The sequence below is a fragment of the Phacochoerus africanus genome, chromosome 11, assembly GCF_016906955.1.
Source record: "Phacochoerus africanus isolate WHEZ1 chromosome 11, ROS_Pafr_v1, whole genome shotgun sequence".
Classification (NCBI taxonomy): domain Eukaryota; kingdom Metazoa; phylum Chordata; class Mammalia; order Artiodactyla; family Suidae; genus Phacochoerus; species Phacochoerus africanus.
In genome coordinates this window covers 67,497,037-67,521,519 of record NC_062554.1, presented here as the reverse complement: position 1 = coordinate 67,521,519, position 24,483 = coordinate 67,497,037, and the positions used below count along the sequence as shown (strand labels likewise).

The 24,483-nt window shown below is 37.0% G+C and overlaps 1 protein-coding gene across 1 annotated transcript in view; it reads right to left on the bottom strand.

Moving 5' to 3' along the window:
* Window positions 1–14,504: 14,504 nt before the first annotated feature.
* Window positions 14,505–24,483, bottom strand: part of LOC125111541 (membrane cofactor protein-like) — a 50,688-nt gene continuing 40,709 nt past the window's right edge. The window contains exons 9-11 of the mRNA XM_047753503.1: window positions 24,018–24,053; window positions 23,088–23,301; window positions 14,505–15,854 (exon numbers count right to left, since the gene is read on the bottom strand). Coding sequence (XP_047609459.1) covers window positions 15,782–15,854; window positions 23,088–23,301; window positions 24,018–24,053 — 323 coding nt within the window. The 3' untranslated portion in view covers window positions 14,505–15,781. The remainder of the gene's footprint in view (window positions 15,855–23,087; window positions 23,302–24,017; window positions 24,054–24,483) is intronic.

Sequence of the window (24,483 nt, the reverse complement as noted above, 5' to 3'; positions counted from 1 at the left end):
CCTAACGAACTACCAAGTAAAAACAGGACCCTCAGGGCGGCCAGGAGCTCCATGCACCTTACGCAAGATACTATTTTTGAGGCACTTAGTAACCTGAGTCGAGTTCAGCAGAGACCTTTCTGAATTCAATTACCAGACGCAACAATCCCAAGATTCACAAAGTGTCAGGTGTTGTCACACAGATGGGCGTGGCCTGGGCCAAGCCATAGAAGGAGTGAAGGTCTGGCCGGGCCAATGAGCGGGCTGAAAGGCGTGGACTCGAGCCTAGGGGCGGCCTTAAGGCCTGGAGAGGTGGGGCGCAGCGCTTAGCTGGGGGGGTCTGTATTCTGGAGACCTAACCAAGCACCCTGGTGCGATATGGAAACAGCTGGTTTAGAGCCTCTTTGTAAACAGATTGTTATCACCTTGCAGAGGAAGGATGGGAAGGAATCAAGGGTTGGCGAGGTCATGATTGTCCTTTTTCTGGAATGCTGGATTGAAGAATAAGGGCGTCGACTGGAAAATAGAAACCTCGAGCTCAGACAGTGGACCACCATGCGGCAGAGGCACCTCTCAGGGTGTCAAGTTTGGACCTGGAGCACACCAGGCTGTCCAGACACCTGGACTTTGCTCAATCTTTGGCATTGGTGAGGCATAATTTGAGAAAATAGGTGAGGTTTCCATTCTCGAGCGTCTGCTACTTACGCCTGTCTTGACCTGATTTCAAAATCAAGACAGGTTTGGCGAGTTCCCGTCGTGGCTCAGTGGTTAACAAATCTGACTAGGAACCATGAGGTTGCAGGTTCGATCTCTGGCCTTGCTCAGTGGGTTAAGGATCCGGCGTTGCCGTGAGCTGTGGTGTAGGTCGCAGACGTGGCTCGGATCCCGCGTTGCTGTGGCTCTGGTATAGGCCGGCGGCTACAGCTCCGATTCAACCCCCTAGCCTGGGAACCTCCATATGCGGTGAGAGCGGCCCAAGAAATGACCAAAAAAAAAAAAAAAAAAAGGTTTGACCATTGTCCTCCCAACTGCTAATGTCAGTGAGTCTCCCTTGTACTCCCAGGAGAGGGCTCCTGGGAAGGTAAATTTTTAAATAACTGACCATTAGCATATACGGTCTCAACTCTGTGGGGCCCTTGCCCTTGAGCAACTAGATATTTTATTGAAGATGAAATATATGTGCATGAAAAAGTTAAGGGACGGGGTGCATTAAATGGCAAATTCATGTCAATAATCAATGTCATTAGAGCTGGGATGGGTAAAAGTTGGTTAGGTGAAGGGGATAAGGGGGACAGATTTTCTGTTGAAACCATCTTGTAAACAATGTTGAAAAATTAACAATGAACAAGATTTGTAGAAATGTTAAGTCAACCCTTATGACTAGGAAAGGTAACAAAAAGGAACATGACCAACATGAAAAAGCAAACAAAAGGAACTGACATCATCTCTATATTAGTTGGCAAAGAATACAAGGGTCAGTCAATGTGGGTAAACATATCAGGGGATCAGAACCCTCAAACTTTTAGGTTTTAACATAACTTTTTTGTATGTTAAAAGTTTTAAAATGGACCTGACTTTTTTTTTTTTTTTTTTTTTTGCTTTTTAGGGCCACACCCGCAGCATATGGAGGTTCCCAGGCTAGGGGTCAAATCAGAGCTGTAGCCGCTGGCCTGCACCACAGCCACAGCCACAGCCACAGCAATGCAGGATCCAAGCTGCATCTGCAAAGTACAGCACAGCTCACAGCAAAGCCAGATCCTTAACCCAATGAGAAAGGCCAGGGATAGAACCTGTCTGTGTCCTCATGGATGCTAATCAGATTTGTTAACCACTGAGCCACGATGGGAAATCTGAAAAATGGACATAACTTTTAAACCACCAGTCATGTTTAGAGTTTATCCCAAAGAAATAGTCAGAGCTGTGAACAAAGATGTATTGTCGGAAAAAAATTAAACCCTATTATTTAGCAGAAATTTTAAGGATTTTATGGGAAGTAGTTTATGGGATAGAATTTTGTATAGCAAGCAGTGTAAAAAGAATATCATGAGAAACTATGATAAAAACCTAAGTGGAAGAAGCAGACTCCAAATCATCGTGTATCTTTTGTCATTCCTTTTACAAAAATTGTATACTAATACATATAAAAAGAAATTAATTGGAAATATATCTAAATTAACCAATAGTTGATAGGATTATGGATATTTCATTTTCTTTGTGCTTTTCAGCTTTCTACACTGACCCTAATGTTACATTTTTAATCAAGTTAAAAAAATTTGCTTACCTCAAACCTTTATTTCCAGTGCCATTTTGTTCATAGAATGGCAGGCTAGAGCCTGTATCACACAGAGTTAAGATATGAGAGCGTTAGTCTTGGTGCCCGATCCACAGAGAGGCTAAACAAACAAAAAATGTCTGAGTTTGGAGCAGAGAAAGGTTTTATTTCATAGCCATGCAAAGAGATGGATGGCTCCCGTCCATGAATATCCCAAAATCCCCCAGCCAAACCTACAAAATGTTTTTAAAGGCAAAGTGAGGGAGGGGTGTGGTTGGTTATTGGAAACTTATTAGAGGAGTAATCCTTGTTCTTGCAGCTGTTCACAGAGATCAGGTCACGATGTTTCTGTAAACCTCCAAAAGGATACAGGTTGTACTTCAGAGAGGAGCTAAAGCAGAGGCTGTGGGGGAAGGGCCTGCCGCCAGAAGGCTCCAAAGTGTCCTGCTAGGTTACAAGAGGATGGTGAGGAAACGGAAAATTTCACTATAAACCTCAAATACGTCAGTTGGAATTAAAAATTCTATATACATATAAACAATTTTATATCTGAGAAATGCTAAAGATCATCTGGGATAAGCAAATTGTGGAATTTCCTCTTCCTCCCAAAGCAACACAATTTTTGGAATACTTGGCAGAACATATAAAACACCAGGTATGGGTGTGGTAAACACCTTGTATCTTGGGCTATAAAATCCAGAATCTTCATGATAACACAAGCAAAGGAGATTTTAGGCAGTGAAAGGAGACACAATGAGAGGGAAATTGTCATTTCTTTCCACTCTTACAGTTGTGAAAGAATTATGTAACCACAATGTTCTTCAGCTCAAGGTGGTCAATAATTTGTGAAATGACAAAATCCATTTATTGTTCTCTGCAACCATCTGCACACAATATTATATGCATATTATATAGCAAGAAAACGAAAAAATTTCTGCTATTTTTAGGCTTAAAAGTAAGATTTTTTTTTATACCCTGAGAATATTTAAAAGTCAGGGAAAGAAATATGGCTAGTTATTATATTCCTAGTTACAGGTGCCAGATTTGATTCAGAAGTTGGGTTTTTACGGAAACTACTAAAATCAGTGAAATTTCTACACCTGGGGCTCATCAAGTCGTTCTAAAGATAATTGAAGATTTTCACATAGGTTTCTTTAACTTATTTTAATTTGGCCCAACTCAGACTCCATTTGAAAGATTCTGAGATTAGTTCCCAATTTTTCTGGCAAGCTGCATAGGGCAGGGATATTTTCTTGCTGTATCTCTAGTTTTGAGGCATTTCTAGACCTATACTAGGTGCACAATAAGTGCCTATCAATACTGAATAGGTCAGAGGTTAGCCCTTTTTCAAAAGTTAATTTCCTAGAAGGTAAGCAGAAAATAGCTGATTAATTAAAAGAAAATAAAAATGGCTTCTGGGACTCAGCAATGGCTAAAATCTCTGAAAGATGACAGTTTGAACTAAGGAAGTGACTTGTCAAATGCCTTAAAAGTCCACAGGAGGGCAGCAGTACTATGAGTAAAAGGGTAACCTTTTCTGGATGAGCCTGGAAATGATGAAAACAATGCAGTCTAGGAAAAAGGAAACAAACAAATGAACCAAAGACCCCCCCCAAAACCAAACAGTGTGTTTATTCAATGTTGCATTGTTTCTGGAAGTCAATAGACTATGTTAAAATCTGCTCTTGAGTAAAAATATATGAATTTTTTAACATGCAAAAATATTTATTCTTGGTTATGGTATTGCCAGCAATTATTAAGATTTAGAATACCAGAGTTGCCTGTTTTCCTTAAACCTAGATTTTTTTTCTGCAGGATGCAACTGCTTGATGTGGGACCTCAGCTCTCAGACCAGGGACTGAACCTAGGCTGCAGTGGTATAAGTGCACTAGGCAACAAGGGAACTCCCTAGATATAGTCTTTAACTATTTAAATTCCTATCTACCCTAGCAGTCTTCGGAATTCTTATAGAGGACTTCTACTGTTGGTTACTTTGAAAGCTTGACATATATATTTTATTCCAATATAAAAATATACTATAATCTCACGTGAAAGACAAACTGATAAATGCATTCTTTTTACATTCAAAGTAATTTTTATCCAGTGCTGATATTAGAAAGATTACTTTTTTTGCCACAGAGAGCCTTTTTTGGTTAAGCAGAATATCTTAATTCAAGTTTCAGACATTTTCTGATTTCTTTAATAGGATGAAAAAAACCCACAAATTTATTCTGTAAGTATAAGCACTCATCTGTCTGTATAAGTTCATATGTGGAAGTGGACTCTGAGGCTTGAACCACTAATGCAGATGATCTCAGCCTGAGCTGCATGTTAGAATCACTTGGGAAGCTCTAAAGAATCCCAATGCCAGGCCACAGCCCAAGTCAATGCCATGACAGTTCTCTGGGAGGGAGGGGGGTGGACCCAGGCATCAGTAAAACTCCCCAGGGGATTCCAGTGTGCAGCCATGGTTTAGAAACCCAGAGGCCTGAAGTTACGGTTTCACAATCAGATTTAATTCAAATTTGCAAAGATATAAGTATTTACTTTATTTGCATTAATTAAAACAAACTCCATTATTAGTACAGACACCTAAGTGTTATGGTTCATGGTTGGGACTTGGACTTTTAATTACTCAGCCACATCCATGCATTAAAGTGATGTGGAATATATGTCTTCTACCCTACACATGTGCAGAAATATTTGAAAGTAGTTCACTCAAGGCCAGGAAACAAGGAGGACTCTGGGAGCTGGGCAGAAATCAGGAAATGCTGCACGGAATGGACGCTGTGAGCTGGCCCTTGGAAGATGCCCAGGATGGGACAGGACCAGACGTGCTTCAGGCAACAGTGAAAAAAGAATACAGTAGAGAACACAGGGCAGGTGGTCTGGCTTGGCTGAGAGCAGGTCATCTGAAGTGTGACAGAAAGAGAAGGCTTGGGAAGAAGAGTTGTGAATTAACTATAGAAAGCCTTCAAGTATCATGAAAGAAACTTGGACTTCATGCTGTAGGTAATGTGGTGGGACTGAACACATATTGAGCAGGGGAGGCACATGATGGGCTGGGAGGGGAGAAGCCTGGACGCACTTAAGGCTCTGAGAAATGAGGGACAGGAGTGGGGACTGGGGGAGGGGAATATTTTCAGAAGGTGGGCCCCAATGAGCAGCATATTCTGATGAAACACACTGGAAATCAATGCATCATCATGAATAAAATGTCTCTAAAGCTACATTACCTTTTAGCAGATCAAAAGATGCAATTTTCAGAAAATGAACAATAAATGGGCCTGCCACTCTATGATGAATATATTCCTGCAGTTTTAAGAAACCTTTAAGTGGAGTTCCCATCATGGTGCAGTGGTTAACAAATCCGACTAGGAACCATGAAGTTGCAGGTTCGATCCCTGGCCTTGCTCAGTGGGTTAAGGATCCAGCATTGCTGTGAGCTGTGGTGTAGGTCGAAGATGCGGCTCAGATCCCGTGTTGCTATGGCTCTGGTGTAGGCTGGCAGCAGCTCTGATTAGATCCCTAGCCTGGCAACCTCTACATGCCGCAGGTGCGGCCCTAGAAAAGGCAAAAAGACAAAAAAAGAAAAAAGAAAAGAAACCTTTAAGTTCAAATACACTTTTATCTCTCATTTAAACATTTCTAAAGAAAAATGGTTTCCCTGTGTTTTTAAGTAATTGACAAATTATTTCACAAACAGAACATAAAGTGTATTTGCACATGTATTTCAATCTCACAAATATATTAAGGGGGGAACACTGAAGTGGAAACTTTGAAAGTCCATTTTGGTAAGCATGATAGTCTTTGGTTGCAAACACTCTTTGAAGGTTTTTTAAAAATAAAAACTACAGCCATCCCTTGTTTCTAAGAATGTGTTACAGTCTTGAAAATAGATACAATAAAACTTCAACTCTATATTTATCCCAGAACTCCTCTTTATTTCTGCTCAAACTTATCTTCTAAAGTGTCTCACTGGAGATTCCAAAGGGAAGGAACACTTAGTGTCCTAAAAACAAGTCCTCAGGGAATAAAATAATTTTTACGCTGGTCCACTTTTTTTATTTTTAATTTATTTTTTATTGTTATTTCCCCAACACACTTCCCCCCCCCCCCCGCCACTGTACAGCATGGGAACTCAGTTACACATACATGTATACATAAAATTTTTTCCTCCCATTGACGTCTGATTCATCATTCCTACCTTTATCGAGGCAACATTTCTTTGCCCTGACATATGCTACTAACTATAAAAGTGTAAAACAAAACCTGTAAGAGTGTTATTCGAATTAGAATGGCAGTCCATCCTCTTTGGCCTCTGGCCTATTGGAAAGAGGCCCTGCCAGGTGTGAGGACAGAGGAGAGGGCTGGGATCTGTGTCACCTGAGCATCAAGAGCTACCTGAGCTGTTTCCTCTTTTCCTCCCTTTGCGTGAACAACAGCAGATCCACAAAGTTTGCTTTTCTGAAGTATGTGGCTTCATTTTTACTCAGCCCTTTATGGACAAGGTGAGGTGCCCACGAAGACTGAGATCCTGACGCAGCTTGAGGTTCTCTGATGAATTTATTCTCTACATTAGCTGCCTACCTGCAGATGACACATTTACAGAAAGAGATGTCTTTATTCAAGTTGGGAGGGAAGGCCACCCATGGCCAGAATTTAGAGTGGATTCTAATTGTCTAAAGAGTAGAATTCTTTTTAGGCAAACTAGAAGGTCACTTTACACTGAGCTAACATTCTTATTATAGGTGTTAGAGCCCTCCTCCTTTTTCCAGAAGCCCGAAACTGACGCTGAATTCTTCTTAATTTCCTAGACTGGCTTATTGTTATTGAAAATGGTGAATGCCATATATAAACTTTATAGCTTTTCTCAATCACAAAGAAGTTACATGTAATTTTTTAAAATACAATTTTACCCCTTTAAGAGTTTTCAATAATAATCTTAAGACAAATGTGTTTAAATTCTCAGTATTCAGTGTTCTTATTTTTACTAAGGGCTGAAGTAGTCTACACACATTTCTAAAAGCTTTTTATAGTAATATATATAGCATATTTTGGGATTGTAGATGAATAAATATAAATAGGTGGTATTAACTTTGTTTTCTTTTTTAATCTCTCAAGGCTGTGTCCTTATTTATTTATTTATTTTTATTTTTTATTTATTTTTATTTATTTTTATTTACTCAATTTATCACATCTGTAGTTGTATAATGATCATAACAATCCAATTTCACAGAATTTCCATCCCATAACCCAAGCACATCCCCCCACCCCCCAAACTGTCTCCTCTGGAGACCATAAGTTTTTCAATGTCTGTGAGTCAGCATCTGTTCTGCAAAGAAGTTCCGTCTGTCCTTTTTACAGATTCCACATGCCAGTGAAAGCATTTGATGTTGGTGTCTCATTGTATGGCTGACTTCACTCAGCATGATAATTTCTAGGTCCATCCATGTTGCTAAAAATGCTGGTATTTCATTCCTTTTAATGGCTGAGTAATATTCCATTGTGTATATGTACCACTTCTTCTTGATCCACTCTTCTGTCGATGGACATTTAGGTTGTTTCCATGTCTTGGCTATTGCAAACAGTGCTACAATGAACATCGGAGTACATGTGTCTTTGAGAGACATGGTTTTCTCTGGATAGATGCCCAGGAGTGGGATTGCTGGATCAAATGGTGGTTCTATGTTTAGTTTTCTGAGGAAACTCCATACTGCTTTCCACAGTGGTTGCACCAATTTACAATCCCACCAACAGTGTACTAGTGTTCCTTTTGCTCCACACCGTCTCCAACACTTATTGTTTGTAGACTTTTGGATGATGGCCATTCTGGCTGGTGTCAGGTGGTACCTCAGAGTGGTTTTGATTTGCATTTCTCTAATAATGAGTTATGCTGAACATCTTTTCATGTGTTTTTTGGCCATCTGTATGTCTTCTTTGGACAACTGTCTGTTTAGATCTTCTGCCCATTTTTTGATGGAGTTGTTTGGTTTTTTGGGTATGGAGCTGCAGAAGGTGTTTATAAATTTTGGAGATTAATCCCTTGTCAGCTGATTCACTTGCAAAGATTTTCTCCCACTCTGTGGGTTGTCTTTTCATTTTGTTTAGGGTTTCCTTTGCTGTACAGAAACTTTGAAGCTTGAGTAAGTCCCATTTGTTTATTTTTGTCTTTGTTGTCAATACTCTGAGAGGTGGATCTGAGAAGATGTTGCTGTCGTTAATGTCAGAGAGTGTTTGGCCTATGTTTTCCTCTAAGAGTTTTATAGTGTCTGGTCTTCTATCTAGGTCTTTAATCCATTTGGAGTTTATTTTTATGTATGGTATTAGGGAGTGTTCTAATTTCATTCTTTTGCATGTGGCTGTCCAGTTTTCCCAGCACCACTTATTGAACAAGCTGTCCTTTCTCCATTGTATATTCTTGCCTCCTTTGTCAAAGATTAGTTGGCTGTAGGTGCGTGGGTTGAATTCTATCTGGGCTTTCTATCTTGTTCCACTGATCTATATGTCTGTCTTTGTGCCAGTACCATATGGTTTTGATGACTGTTGCTTTTTAGTATAGTCTGAAGTCCGGGAGCCTGATTCCTCCAGCTCCATTTTTCTTTTTCAGGATGTCTTTGGCTATTCTGGGTCTTTTGTGAGTCCAAACAAACTTTAAAATATTTTTTTCAAGTTCTGTGAAAAATGTCCTTGGTAATTTGATAGGGATTGCATTGAATCTGTAGATTGTCTTAGGTAGTATAGTCATTTTGATAATATTGACTCTTACAATCCAAGAGCATGGTATATCTTTCCATCTATTTGTGTCATCTTTGATTTCTTCCTCAGTGGCTTACAGTTTTCAGAGTACAGGTCTTTTGTCTCTTTAGGTAGGTTACTCCTAGGTATTTTATTCTTTTGGATGTCATGGTAAACGGGATTGCTTCCCTAATTTCTCTTTCTGATCTTTCATTGTTAGTGTATAGAAATGCCGTCCATTTCTGTGTATTAATTTTGTATCCTGTGACTGCCAAATTCATGGATGAGCTCTGGTAGTTTTCTGGTAGAGTCTTTAGGATTCTCTAGGTATAGTATCATGTCATCTGCAAAGAGTGATAGTTTTACTTCTCCCTTTCCAATTTGGATTCCTTTTATTTCTTTTACTTCTCTGATTGCTGTGGCTAGGAATTCCAAAACTATGTTGAAGAGTTGTGGTGAGAGCAGACATCCTTGTCTTGTTCCTGATCTCAGCGGGAATTCTTTCAGCTTTTCACCATTGAGAATGATGTTCGCTGAGGGTTTGTCACATATGGCCTTTATTATGTTGAGGTAGTTTGCCTCTATGCCCACTTTCTGTAGGGTTTTTATCAGAAATAGGTGTTGGATTTTGTCCAAGGCTTTTTCCGTGACTATTGAGAGGATCATGTGGTTTTTATTCTTCAGTTTGTTAACGTGGTGTATTGCACTGATGGATTTGCAGATATTGAAGAACCCTTGCATCCCTGGGATAAATCCCACTTGATCATGATGTATAATCCTTTTAATATATTGTTGGATGTGGTTTGCTAGTACCTTGTTAAGGATTTTTGCATCAATGTTCATCAGTGAAATGGGCCTGTAGTTTTCTTTTTTGTGGTATCTTTGTCTGGTTTTGGTATCAGGGTGATGCGTTTGGGATTATCCCTTCCTCTGCAATTTTTTGAAATAGTTTCAGAAGGATAGGTGTTAGCTCTTCTCTAAATGTTTGATAGAATTTGCCTGTGAAGCCATCTGGTCCTGGACTTTTATTTGTTGGAAGTTTTTAAATCACAGTTTCAATTTCAGTTCTTGTGATTGGTCCATTCATCTTTTCTATTTCATCTTGGTTTAGTCTTGAAAGATTGTACTTTTCTAAGAATTTGTCCATTTCTTTTAGGTTTTGCATTTTATTGGCATGTAGTTGCATATAGTAGTCCCTTATGATCCTTTGTATTTCTGTGATGACCATTGTTACTTCTCCTTTTTTATTTCTAATTTTATTGATTTGAGTCCTCTCTCTTTTTTTCTTGATAAGTCTGCCCAAGGGTTTATCAATTTTGTTGATCTTTTCAAAGAAGCTGCTTTTCATTTCATTGATCTTTTCTATGGTTTTCTTTGTTTCTATTTCATTGATTTCTGCTTTGATCTTTATGATTTCTTTCCTTCTACTAACTTTAGGTCTTATCTGTTCTTCTCTCTTGAGCTGCTTTAGATGTAAAGTTAGCTGGTTTATTTGAGCTTTTTCTTGTTTCCTGAGGTGGGCTTGTATTGTTATAAACTTTCCCCTTAGAATGGCTTTTACTGCATCCCATAGGTTTTGGAGTGTCATATCTTTGTTGTCATTTGCTTCTAGGTATTTTTTAACTTCCCCTTTGATTTCTTCAGTGATCCATTGGTTGTTTAGTAGCATGTTGTTTAGTCTCCACGTGTTTGTGTTTTTTGGAGATTTTTTCTTGTTGTCGATTTCCAGTCGTATGGTGTTGTGGTTGGAAAAGATGCTTGATGTGATTTCAATTTTCTTAAAGTTACTGAGGTTGGATTTGTAGCCCAGGATGTGATCAATCTTAGAGAATGTTCCATGTGCACTTGAGAAGTATGTTTCTTCTGTTGCTTTTGGATGGAATGTCCTATAAATATCTAAGTCCATTTGGTTTAATGTATCATTCAGGGCCTGTGTTTCCTTACTGATTTTCTGTCTGGATGATCCGTCCATTGCTGTAAGTGGGGTGTTAAAGTCCCCCACTATGATTGTGTTATTGTCTATTTGTCCTTTTAAGGTTGTTAGCAGTTGCCTTATATATTGTGGTGAACCTATGTTGGGTGTGTAGATATTTAAAATTGTTATACCTTCTTCTTGGATTGATCCTTTGATCATTATGTAATGACCTTCTTTGTCCCTTAAAATAGTCTTCATTTTGAAGTCTATTTTGTCTGAGTATTGCTACTCCAGCTTTCTTTTGATCCCCGTTTGCATGAAATATTTTCTTCCATCTTCTCACTTTCAATTTGTATGTGTCCCTGGAAGTGAAGTGGGTGCCTTGAAGACAGCATATACATGGATCTTGTTTTTGTATCCATTCAGCCAGTCTGTGTCTTTTGGTTGGGGCATTTAGCCCATTAACATTTAAGGTAATTATTGATATGTATGTTCTTATTGATATGTACCATTTTATTAATTGCTTTGGATTTGTTTTTGTTGCTCTTTTTTCTTCCCTTCTTTTCTTGTTCTCTCCTCTTCTGGTTTGATAACTATCTTTAGTGTTGTATTTGAGTTGACTTTTGTGTATCAATTGTAGATTTTTGGTTTGCAGTTATTCTGAAGTTTTGATATGAGTCTATATGTATATGAGTTTGTTTTAAGTTGTTCTCTTAATTGCAAGTTCTTCTCCAGTGTCCTGCATTTGTACCCTTCCCTTCTCATGATCTGATTTTGGTGGTATAATTGTACATGGATGATTTCATATCTTTACTGTATATATGCCTTTACTGGTGAGCCCTGTCATTTGTGGCGTTTTTGTTTCCTGTGCTGTCTTTTCTTTTCTGCCTAGAGAAGTTCCTTTTGTATTTGTTGTAAGGCTGGTTTAGTGTTGCTGAATTCTCTCAGCTTTTGCTTGTCTGTGAAGGTTTTGATTTCTCCTTCAAATCTGAATGAGAGCCTTGCTGGGTAAAGTAATCTTAGTTGGAGGTTTTTTCCTTTCATCATGTTAAGTACATCATGCCACTCCCTTCTGGCCTACAGAGTTTCTACTGAAATATCTTCCGATAACCTTATTGGGGTTCCCTTGTATGTTACTTGTTTCTTTTCCCTAGCTGCTTTCAAGATTTTCTCTTTGTCTTTAATTTTGGTCAGATTGATTAATATGTGTCTCAGTGTATTCCTCCTTGGGTTTATTTTATATGGTACTCATTGTGCTTCCTGGATTTGAGTGAGTGGTTCCTTTCCCATGTTAGGGAAGTTTTCGGCTATTATCTCTTGGAATATTTTTTCTGTCCCCTTCTCTCTCTCTTCTCTTTCTGGCACCCCTATAATATGGATCTTGGGGCGTTTAATGTTGTCCCAGAGTTCTCTGAGACTCTCTTCATTTGTTTTCAATCTTTTTTTTCTGTTCTGCATCTGTAATTTCCACTAATCTGTCCTCCACCTCGCTTATTGGTTCTTCTGCCTCCTGTATTCTGCTGTTAGCTGCTTCTAGTGAATTTTTTCTTTCAGTTATTGTATTTTGCCTCTCTTCTTATTTAAGTTTTATATCTTGTATCTCTTTCCTCAGTGTTTCCTGTAAGTTATCCATCTTTGCCTCCAGTTTATTTCCAATGTCTTGCATCATCTTCAGCATTAACAGTCTCAAGTCTTTTTCCTGGAGGTTGAGAATCTCATCGCTTAGCTGTTTTTCTAGGGTTTTTCCTTTCTCCCTCATCTGAGTCATAGTTCTCTGTCTTTTCATTTTTATAGGTTTTTGGTGTGGTGACCTTTTTACAGATAATAGAGTTGTAGCTTCTCTTACTTCCGGTGTCTGCCCCTCCTTGTGGCTGAAGTTGGTATGGGGGCTTGATGTAGGCTTCCTGATGGGAGGGGCTGATGCTTGCCCTCTGGTAGGTGGAGCTGATTCTAATCCCACTGGTGGGTGGGGCCTTGTCTCTGGATGGGATTAGAGGTGGTGTTGTGCCTGAGGGGTCTTTAGGCAGCCTGTTTACTGAGGGGCTGTGATCCCACCTGGATTGTTGTTTGCCCTGGGGCTTCTCAGCTGACTGATGAGTGGGGCCAGATTTTCCCAAAATGGCCACCTCCAGAGAAAGGCACCTGCTGAATATTCCCAAGAGCTTTGCTTCCAATGTTCTTCCCTCACAACAAGCCACATTCACCCCTGTTTTCCCAGTATGTCCTCTAAGAACTGCAGTCAGGTTTGACCCAGATTCCCTTGGAGACTGCTTTGCCCTGGGGCCCAGTGCACGTGAAAGTCTGTGTGCACCTTTTAAGAATGGGGTCTCCGTTTCCCCCAGACCCGTGGAGCTCCTGCACACAAGCCCCTTTGGCCTTCAATGCTAGATGTTCCAGGGGCTCTTTCTCCCAGTGGCAGATCCCCACATGTGGGAGTTTGATGTTGGGCTCAGAACTCTCACTCCGGTAGGTGAGTCTCTGTGAACCAGTTAGTTCCCAGTCTGTGGGGCTTCCCACCCAGGAGGTATAGGGTTGTTTATATCACGTAATCACCCCTCCTACCTCTTTTTTTGTTTGTTTGTTTTTTGTTTTTTTGTTTTGTTTTTTGTCTTTTTGCCATTTCTTGGGCCACTCCCGCGGCATATGGAGATTCCCAGGCTAGGGGTCGAATCAGAGCTGTAGCCACCGGTCTACGTCAGAGCCACAACAACGCAGGATCCGAGTTGCATGTGCAACGTACACCACAGCTCACGGCAATGCCAGATCGTTAACCCACTGAGCAAGGGCAGGGACCGAACCCGCAACCTCATGGTTCCTAGTCGGATTCGTCAACCACTGCGCCACAACGGGAACTCCCCCTCCTACCTCTTGATGTGGCCTCCTCTTTGTCTTCTGGAGTAGGATATCTTTTTTAAGGTTTCTGGTCCATTTGGGTAAAGATTGCTCAGCCTTTAGTTGTGAATTTTGTTGTCTTTAGGCGAGAAGTTGAGCTCCAGTCCTTCCATTCCACCATCTTAATCCCATCTCAGTTGGCATTTACTTGAACAGAAAAGATTCCAAAATCACTTTCTTTACAAATGAAATGTGATTTCATTTTGAATTATATTCTCTGACTTTGGAGATTTTATTTTAAAAAATCACATTTTCTTGCCTTAATACTACCAGGGACACTGTCTTGAATTACCCTATCAATTCAACTGCTCTTTTCAGGAAAATAGGCAAGATATTCAATCCCAAATCCCTACACATTTCAGTGAAGCAGAAAAGATGGCAACTCCATTCAAGTTACATTAAAACGTTAGCATCATGACTTAACAATTGCATTCATTAGAGTGGAAGAAATTAGAGTATAGATTTCGTAGATTTTTCTTCCCATTTGGTTTCACTGAGACATAGTGACACATAGGCATATCTCGAAATATTGCAGGTTTGCTTCTGGATCACTACATTAAAGCCAGCTTCACAGTGAAATGAGTACTATGACCTGTATGAGTCCCCAGTTTTATATTTGCACTGTTCTGTGGCCTATAGTGTGTCTAATAGCATAATGTATTTAAAAAAAACAATGTACATGACTTAATTAAAAAATAATTTATTGCTAAAAGTACTAATAATTATTTGCGTCTTCAGTGAATAACAGCAGTGACATGAAATATAATTGAACAGAGATCACCATAACAAACAAAATGATGATAATAAAAAATTTAAATAGTGCATGAATTATCAAAATGTGACACAGAGACACAAAATGAGTAAATGTTGTTGGGAAAATGGCACCAATAAACTTGCTGGTGTAGGGTTTCCATAAACTGTGAAAATTGCCATCTCTGCAACGTGTGACAAAGTGAAGAAGAAAAGGAGGTAACCTGTATAAAACTGTTTAAGTTGAGGGTATACAGCATGACTTGATAATGTAAATATTATGAAATGATTACAATAAATTCTTAATATGCATCACCTCTCATAGTTACAAAAATTTTTTTTTATTCTTCCTTGTGATCAGAACATCAAAGACCTACCCTCTAACAACTTGTAAAGCTGTCATCCCTTGATATCTGAGGGGGATTGGTTCCAGATTCCCATCCTCTTCCCCTACAAATAAAATCCTGAATGTTCAAGTCTCTTATATATTGTGGAAAAGCACAACCAGCTCTCCATAGCCACAGATATGGATGGGAGACCATCAAATACAGAGTCAGCTGTATACAACACAGCATTACTAATTATAGTCACCATGCTGTACATGATATCCTAGTACTTATCTTATACCTGCTACTTTGTACCTTTTGACACCTTTCACCCATTTCTTACACCACCCTCATCCCCTGCCTCTGGCAACCAGAAATCTTATTTCTTTTTCTGTGTGTGGATTTTTGGATTCTACCTATAAGTGAGATCATAGAGTATTTGTGTCTTTCTGTACGACTTATTTACTTACCATAATGTGCTCAAGTTCCATAAGTATGGCCACATATGGCAGGGTTTTCTTTTTAATGGTTGAATGGTATTCCACTGTCTGTATCTATTTATGAATGTATATATAGGTGTGTGTACGTGTGTGTGTGTGTATCTATATATCTACCTCACATTTTCTTCACCCATTCATTTGACACTGGACACTTAGGCTGTTTCCATATTGTGGTTACTGTAAACAATGCTGCATTACACAGCGGGTGCTGTTATCTCTTCCACTGATGATTTTGTTTTCTTTGGATATATACCTACAGTGGAATTGCTGGATCATATAGTAGCTCTATTTTTAATTTTTTGAGGAACATACATATGCTTTTCCATAGTTTCTGTATGAATTTACTATAGATCTTAACATATTAACAGAATCAAAAGATAAACTGATATATGGGTTTGTGGAAGAAAAATTAGTGCTTCTGCACTGATGGACTGGTTGGTTTTTCCATTTGAGTAGCGGATACAGCACCAGCTTCTTTTTTCCTACATGGCAAGAAAAAAAAGATAACATCAGGGGTGAACATAATTAAATACAAAAATTCAATTCCAGAAGTCTCTTTAGAAAATGGGCAATAAAAATGTATTTATAGTAAATAGTAAGAGTCTTTGAACTAGGAAATCAATGATTCTTTTGAAGTAATTTCAAATGTTTAAATAGTTCATTAGAGCACCCCTTTTCTATCCCCATTCTCTACTTCTAGTTCCCTCCAAAACAAGAAATAGAGCATTTTCATATAGTTAAAATTATTCACTTATTTTAGTTTAGGTCTAGTGGGAGAGACTGCAGAGAAACATGCATTCTCCCTAATAATGTACTTTTAATTCCGGCTCCAAAAAGTTTAAAAAGGTTACAACTCCAGCAGTGTTCAAGTTCAGTAATATCTAATTTACCCCTCACTTTCAAGGCAATTATGTGCTCTAATAAGAGAGTATCCTAATTAAAATTCATATCACACTTCTATTGTAACAACAGACATCTTTCTAATATCTATTAAGTCCAGTGATAGCCTCCAAGATATAATGCAAGTCACACAGGCAATTCTGGATTTAAAATTGGAAAAGAAGTAGGAAAATTAGTTTTAATATATTTTACTTAACCCAATATCCATGCTTCTACAATTCTTTAGTCTAAGTCTTTGAATCTGATGTGTACTTTGCACTCAAGGTCACCTTACACAGGATGAACCATTTCTGAAATAGGAAACTGACTCTAAAAGACAGACTACAACCAAATGTGCATCAGTCATTTATTTACAGTATTCCCACACCAGCAAATACTTCAGGATGCCTACCCCATGTAACAGCTAACTGTGTTCAGAGCAGAGATTTTCTTATTTCCTTTGAACCATGATTATCACAGCCCTTCAGGTGTTTACAGACAACTTGAAGCTCAGGGTTATACTACTTTCCTGGGTGGCTTTAGCCACAAAGGTATCCTTAGACAAACGAGCAGATATATAATAAAGCAGTTTTCTAAGGACTATTGTGGAGAGTGAGCCAATGATTAGGCCTGTCACTGAACCCTCCAAGACACTATATTTTTCTACTTTTTGAAGTCAATACACTTTTTTTCCTAGTAGTAGTAAAATCCCTTTTTTGTTCAATAGAATTTTAAATAAAAATTTAATCTATGAGAAAGATAAATAATCATTAATATGAATTTAAAGAAACATTCATTTGATAAAACAACAAAGCTATTTCAAGATTAAAATTTGAAAGTGAGTTACTAATTACGGTTACGTCATATTACCTACAACATTCATTAAGTTAACTTCAGGTTATGTCATATTACCTACAGCATTCATTAAGTTAACTTCAGGTGTTTATAGCCATGAGTAGTAAAGCTCATGGCTATACTACTTTCCTGGGTGGCTTTAGCCACAAAGGTATCCTTAGACAAACAAGCAGATATATAGGGCTGGGTACGTCACACTGCTATTCAAGTGATTATGTTTTGTCTTTCCTTTGCCCCTGTGATTGGACACCACTTTGCTTTTACCTAGAAATTTCCCTTCCTGTTGGCCTTTGTAGAATCTGCTGCCATATTCACTCATAACTATAACCCAGGATAGCGCATCACATTATGAATCATGGGAAAATATCTTCTCTCTTCCCAGCTAATACAGGTACACATTCTGACACAAGAAACCATAAGAGAATACTCTGAACAATTATATCCCAGCAAATTGGACAACCCAGAAGAAACAGACAATTTCTAGAGACATACAGTCTACCAAATCTGAGTCAAGAAGAAATAGATAATTCAGAGACTTATTACTAGAAGGGAAATAAAATATGCAAAAAAAAAAAAAAAAACCTCCGTACAAACAACTGTCAGGACCTGATGCTTTCACAGGCAAATTTTACCAAAACCTACAAAGAAAAATTTATACCTATACTTCTCAAACTCTTTCAAAAAAATTGAAGAGAAGGGAACTCTCCCAAAGTCATTCTATGAAGCCATGATCACCCTGATACTAAAACCAAACAAAGATAACACTAAATGAGAAAATTACAGGCCAATCTCTTTGATGAATATGACACAAAAGTTGTCAACAAAATATTAGCAAATAGAATCCAATAACATTAAAAAAGATCATATGCCATGATCAAGTTGGATTTATCCCAGGGTCATATGAATGGTTCAACATACACAAATCAATGTGATACACCACATCAAAATGACAAAAACCACATAATAATCTCAATAGATGCAGAAAAAGAATTTGATAAAATTCAACATCCATTCATGACAAAAACTCTTGTCAAAGTGAGTATAGAGGGTACATATCTCAATATAATAAGAGCTATTTAGGACAAATGTACAATCAACGTAATTCATCACAATGGTGAAAAGATGAAAGCTTTCTCAATGAAATTTGGAACAACACAGGGATGCCCACTGTCACCACTTCTATTCAGCATAGTATTGGAAGTCCAAGCCATAGCAATAAGGAAAGAAAAAGAGTAAGATGTATCCAAATTGGAAGGGAAGATGTACAACTGTTACTATATGCAGGTGACACGATAATATATTTAGAAAACCCTAAAGACTCCACACAAAAACTAGCAGAACTGATAAATTTAGTAAGGTACCAGGATATAAGATTAACACATGGAAAGTGGTTGCACTTCTTTACATTAACAGTGAAGTGCCCCAAAGTGAAAAAGAAACCCAAACAAAAAGAAATATAAGAAAAGGAATATAAACAAAAAATCCCTTTTAAATTTACATCGACAAGAATAAAATACTTAGGAATAAACCTGACCAAGGAGGTGAAAGACATATAGACTGAGAACTATGAAACACTGATAAAGGAAATTAAAGATGGTTCACAGAAATGGAAAGATATCCCTTGCTCTTGGATTGGAAGAATTAATACTGTTAAAATGGCCATACGACCCCAAACAATCTATAGATTTAATATGATTCCTACCAAATTACCCATGATAATTTTCACATAACTAAAACAAATAATCCTAAACTTTATAAATAGAAAGATAAAAGATCTAGAATTGCCAAAGCAATTCAGAGGAAAAAGAACAAAATAGGGGGTATAACCCTCACAGATTTTGGACAATACCACACAGCTATAGGAATCAAAACAGCACAGTATTGGCACAAAACAGACATATGGATCAATGGAACAGATTAGAGAGTCCAGAAACAAACGCACACACTAATCTTCAACAAAGAGGAGGTAAGAATATACAATGGAGAAAAGACAGTCTCTTCAGTAAGTTATGTTGGGAAAGTTGGACAGTTGTTGTGAATACTCCCTCACACCATACACAGAAATAAACTCAAAATGGCTTAAAGACTTAAATATATGACACCATAAGGCTCCTAGAAAAGAACAATAATATTTTATCATATATATGTACCACATCTTTTTTTTTTATTACCACATCTTTTTTTATCCATTCCTCTGCTAATGGACATTTAGGTTCCTTCTAGACTTGGCTATTTTAAATAGTACTGCAATTAACATTGGGGTGCACGTGTCTTTTCGAATTATGAATTTCTCTGGATAGGTGTCCAGGAATGGGATTGCTGGATCAAATGGTAGTTCTATTTTTAGTTTTTTGAGGAACCTCCATACTGTTTTCCATAGTGGTTGTATCAATGTATATTCTCACCAACAGTATAGGAGGGTTCCCTTTTTTCAGCACCCTCTCCAGTATTTATTGTACGTAGACTTTTTGATGATGGCCATTCTGTCTGGTATGAGGTGGTACCTCATTGTAGTTTCAATTTGCATTTCTCTAATAATTAGTGATGTTGAGCATCTTTTCATGTGTTTTTTGGCCATCTTATGTCTTCTTTGGAGAAATGCATATTTGTATCTTCTCTCCATTTTTCAATTGGGTTGTTTGTTTTTTTGATATTGAGCTTCATGGGTTGTTTGTATATTTTGACAATTAATTCCTTGTCAGTCACTTCATTTGCAAATATTTTCTCCCATTCTGTGGACTGAATTTTGCTTTGTTTACAGTTTCTTTTACTGTACAAAAGCTTTTAAGTTTAATCAGGTCCAATTTGTTTATTTTTTGTTTTTATTTTAAATACCGTAGGAGGTGAATTCAAAAATATATCACTGTGGCTTATGTCATAGTCTTCTGCCTCTATTTCCCTATAAGAGTTTTATAGTATCTGGTCTTATATTTAGGTTTTTAATCCATCTCTGCCCATTCTATTTTTAAAACAAAATTTCAGGTTTTTAGTTTTTCTATTATAGTTTATTTACATTGTTCTGTCAATTTCTGCTGTACAGCAAAGTGACCCAGTCATTCATATATATATGAATATACATACATTCTTTTTATCTCATTATCCTCCATCATGTTCCATCACAAGTGACTAGACATAGTTCCCTGTGTTATACAGCAGGATCTCAATTGCTTATCCACTCTGCCCCATTTAAAATCGAAATGCTTGATATTTTACTATTGGGTTACATGAGTTCACATATTTTGACTATTAATCCATTATCACATATATGATTTGCAATTATTTTCTTCCATTCAGTAGGTTGCCTTGTCATTTTGCTGATCATTTCCTTTGCTGTGTAGAAGTTTTTTAGCTTTATATAGTCCCACTTCTATGATTTAGTTGCCTATGGTGTCAAATCCAAAAAATATCATTGCCAAGATGGATATTAATGAGCTTCTGCTTATGTCTTCTTCGAAGTTGTATGATTTTAGGGCTTAAATTCCAGTCGTATCTATTTTGAGTTAATTTTGTGAATGTCATATGTCCAGTTTCATTCTTTTGCATGTATCTGTCCAGTTTTCCCAACACCATTTATTGAAGAAACTTTCCTTTCCCCATTGAATATTCTTGCCTCTTTTGTTGTAAATTAATTGACTTTATATATGTAGGTTTATTTCTGGACTCTCTATTCTGTTCCACTGACTTACATGTCTGTTTCTATGCCAAAACTGCATGGGTGTGTGCAGAGAATGATTTCTGAACTCTTGAATAAACAGGGTGAGGCTCTGTCCACTCGTCAAGCCTATAGTTAGTCCTTGTCCTCCAATAAAATATCTCTTCACTTTGTTTCTTAGAAACTTAAGCTAGAATAAAGATGTAAAATGATTCTACATAATTAAGAGGTGATTAAATTGAATATAATGAACTAAGAGACAAAAAGATTTCTAGATACTGTAATATAGTTTGAAATCAGGGAGCATGCTGTCTCCAGCTTTGTTCTTTCTTAAGATTACTTTGGCCATTTGTGGTCTTTTATGGTTACATACAAAATTTTTAGGATTGTTTGTTCCATTTCTGTGAAAAATGTCCTTGGAATTTTGATGGGACTCACATTAAATGTGTAGATTGCTTTGGATAGTATGACCATCTTAACAATGTTAATTCTCCCAATCCATGAACATGAACTATCTTTCCATTTATTGTGTCTTCTTCAGTTTCTTTAATTAGTGACATAATTTTCAGTGTACAGATTTTCCACCTCTTTGGTTAGATACAGGTATTTTTCTTTTTTGATGTTATTGTAAATGAGACTGTTTTCTTAATTTCCCTTTCCAATAGTTTGTTGTTGGTATAAGAAATGCAACAGATATTTGTATATTGATTTTGTTTCCTGTAACTTTACTGAATTTGCTTATTAGTTCTAAAAGTTCTCTGGTAAAGTCTTTAGGGTTTTTCTTATATATAATATCATGTCACCTGTAAACATAACAACTTTACTTTTTCCTTTTGAACTTGAATGATTTTTATTTTGTTTTCTTCTCTGATTTCTATGGCTAGGACTTCCAATACTATGTTGAATAAAAGTGGCAAGAGTGGGAATCCTTGTCTTGCTCCTGATTTTAGAGGAAAAGCTTTCAGCTTTTTACTGTTGATGACGATATTAGCTATGAACTTGTCATATATGGCTTTTATTATGTTGAAGTATGTTCCCTCTATACCCACTTTGTTGAGATTTTTTTGTTATCCATAAATGGATGATGAATTTTATCAAATGATTTTTCAACATATATTAAAATGATCATATAATTTCAACCTACATTTTATAATGTGTTGTATCACACTGATTATTTTGCAGATGTTGAACCATCCTTGTATCACTGTGAAAAATTCTACTTGATCATGGTGTATGATCCATTTAATGTATTGTTGAATTCAGTTTGCTAGCATTTTGTTGAGGATTTTTGTGTCTATGTTAATCAGGTTAATTGGCCATGACTTATTCTAAGTCTTTCATTAAAAAAAATGCAAATTATTTCATAAAAAGTTAAGTTTTATGTTTAAAACCTCTCTTTTCCTTAGAAAAATACCAATTTGTGTACTTTTTTTCTATTCTAAGCCCTCCCCAACTCTTTTCATTTTTATAGATAAAAACAAGATTAATGAGGTGGCTTATAAATCCTACCACATTCAGGAATTTTAACTCATCAGTTTTTTTGCCACTTAGTAAATTAAGAAAACATAAAAGGAAAATCAAATAATGCTGCTTTTAATTCTCCAATTTAACTTATATAAATAACAACTCTAACTGGAAAGAAATCAAATTGTAGCTACATAGCCTCTTCTTGTTTTGGGTGTTTTTGTTTGTTTGTTTTTGTTTTTTGGCCATGACTGCGGCATGCAGAAGTTCCTGGGCCAGTGATGGAACCCATGCCACAGCAGTGACAACACTAAATCCTTAACACACTGAGCCATGAGGGAACTCCAAACTTGTGTTTAATTAAATTAAATGAATTATTTTTTTTTATGCACCTGTGGCATGTGGAAATTCCCAGGCCATTCAGAGCTTCTTACAATGATCTAATTATATAGACCGATGGAGATTTTCATCATAAAAATTCCAGTTAATACAAATGTCAAAGTCTCCACGGTGAGCCATTTAAAATTTCCTCTTTCCCATTAGTTGAACTGAGGAAGCACCGTACATCTAGGGCAGGGAAGTCTTCATAATGGTCCGTGATTTGCTGCAACATTTAAACCTCAAATCTCATAGAACTTTTTCTTACAGTTGTAAGAGCTGTAGAAACTGCACAAATTCCTCCTGTTGCCATGATATTAAAAGCAGCTAAAGCATTTTTAGCAATGAAATGCAAATCAGATAGCACACTCATGCAGGCACATTAAAAAAATATGGCATGCAAATAGAGGACAAACAAAAAAATGCATAAAAGTGTGTCAAGAGTAAAAAGGTTAGAATAAGTTTGAGGAAACATATTTCCATTTACCCTTTTTTCTTCTTCTCTTTCTTCTCCTTTTTCTCTTTCTTCTCCTTCTTCTCTTTCTTCTTCTCCTTTTCCTCCTTCTTCTCCGTTTCCTCCTCCTTCTCCTTCTTCTCCTCCTTCTGCTCCGCCTCCTCCTCCCCTTTCTTATCCTTCACCACCTCCTTCTCACTGCGAAGACATCTGTATAGGCAGGTGAAAACTACTGCAACAGCAACAACTACAAGAAAACAGGAAACAAATGACAGATGACTGTTTAAACTAATTACAAAGATTCCAAGCCAAGCAGAAAAAAATAAATGTTGGTACAATTCTATGGTCAGAAAATGTTATTTTATTTAAGCTCATATACATTTATTTATTTTTTAAAGTACTTTTTATTGTTATTTCCCCAGTACAATTTTTTTTCTACTCTACAGCATGGTGGCCCAGTTACATGTACATGTATACATTCTTTTTCCTCCCATTATCATGTTCTATCATAAGTAACTAGACATAGTTCTCAGTGTTACACAGCAGGATCTCATTGCTAATCCATTCCAAAAGCAATAATTTGCATCGATTAACCCTAAGCTCCTATATACATTTATATTCCATGTTGATTCTTCACTATCTAAATCCAGTCCCACGGAAACACTTAAACTGTCTATAGTAAGTCAGAGACCTTTCTTAATTTAGAAAATTACCAAAAGCATATTTGGAGAGCAAACTCACATGAATAACATCTTGAAAATTGTTACTAAGCAGACATATAAAATATAAAAGAATATAAATCGCCATCCCAACATAGTGTATCAGAGAAAAGCTAAGTTTTTTTCTACTGTTCTACTTAATTTCAAGCTATAAAAACAATAGTAACTGAAAAATCATTGAAAAATAGTGCATTTCTTCATACTACATTGTGATTTAAATGATATAGAAGTTTGAGATACTTACTCGCAGTAAGAGCCATAAGAGCAATGATTCCGGCATCTGAGAAAAAGAAAAACAGTTTTGAAGATATTGAGCATGTGTGGGGCCTAGATAGTAGCTGTATTTTAATTTTGATCATATCATCTAAAAACTATAGCAAAAATATATATCATTCTAGTTTTAGCATAACTGCTAGAGCATCTAAGTCATTTTGATCACAGAACCATTATAAACAAATTTCAGGTATAGGATCTACCTTGTGAAACTCCTAAGAGGAACCTGATTTCTTATTGTTTGTACTGTAGTTACCACACAAGATTATTTAGTAATGGTTAGCAGGACAGTTAGAACTCACTAAATTAGAGAAAGTTACCTACCTGTCTCTACGCATACTACCACTTACATTTGTCGTGATATCTGCACTACTATAAATTTTAATTACTATTAATTATTTGTGACACAGTGTTTCTTCCCTATATACAAATGATTG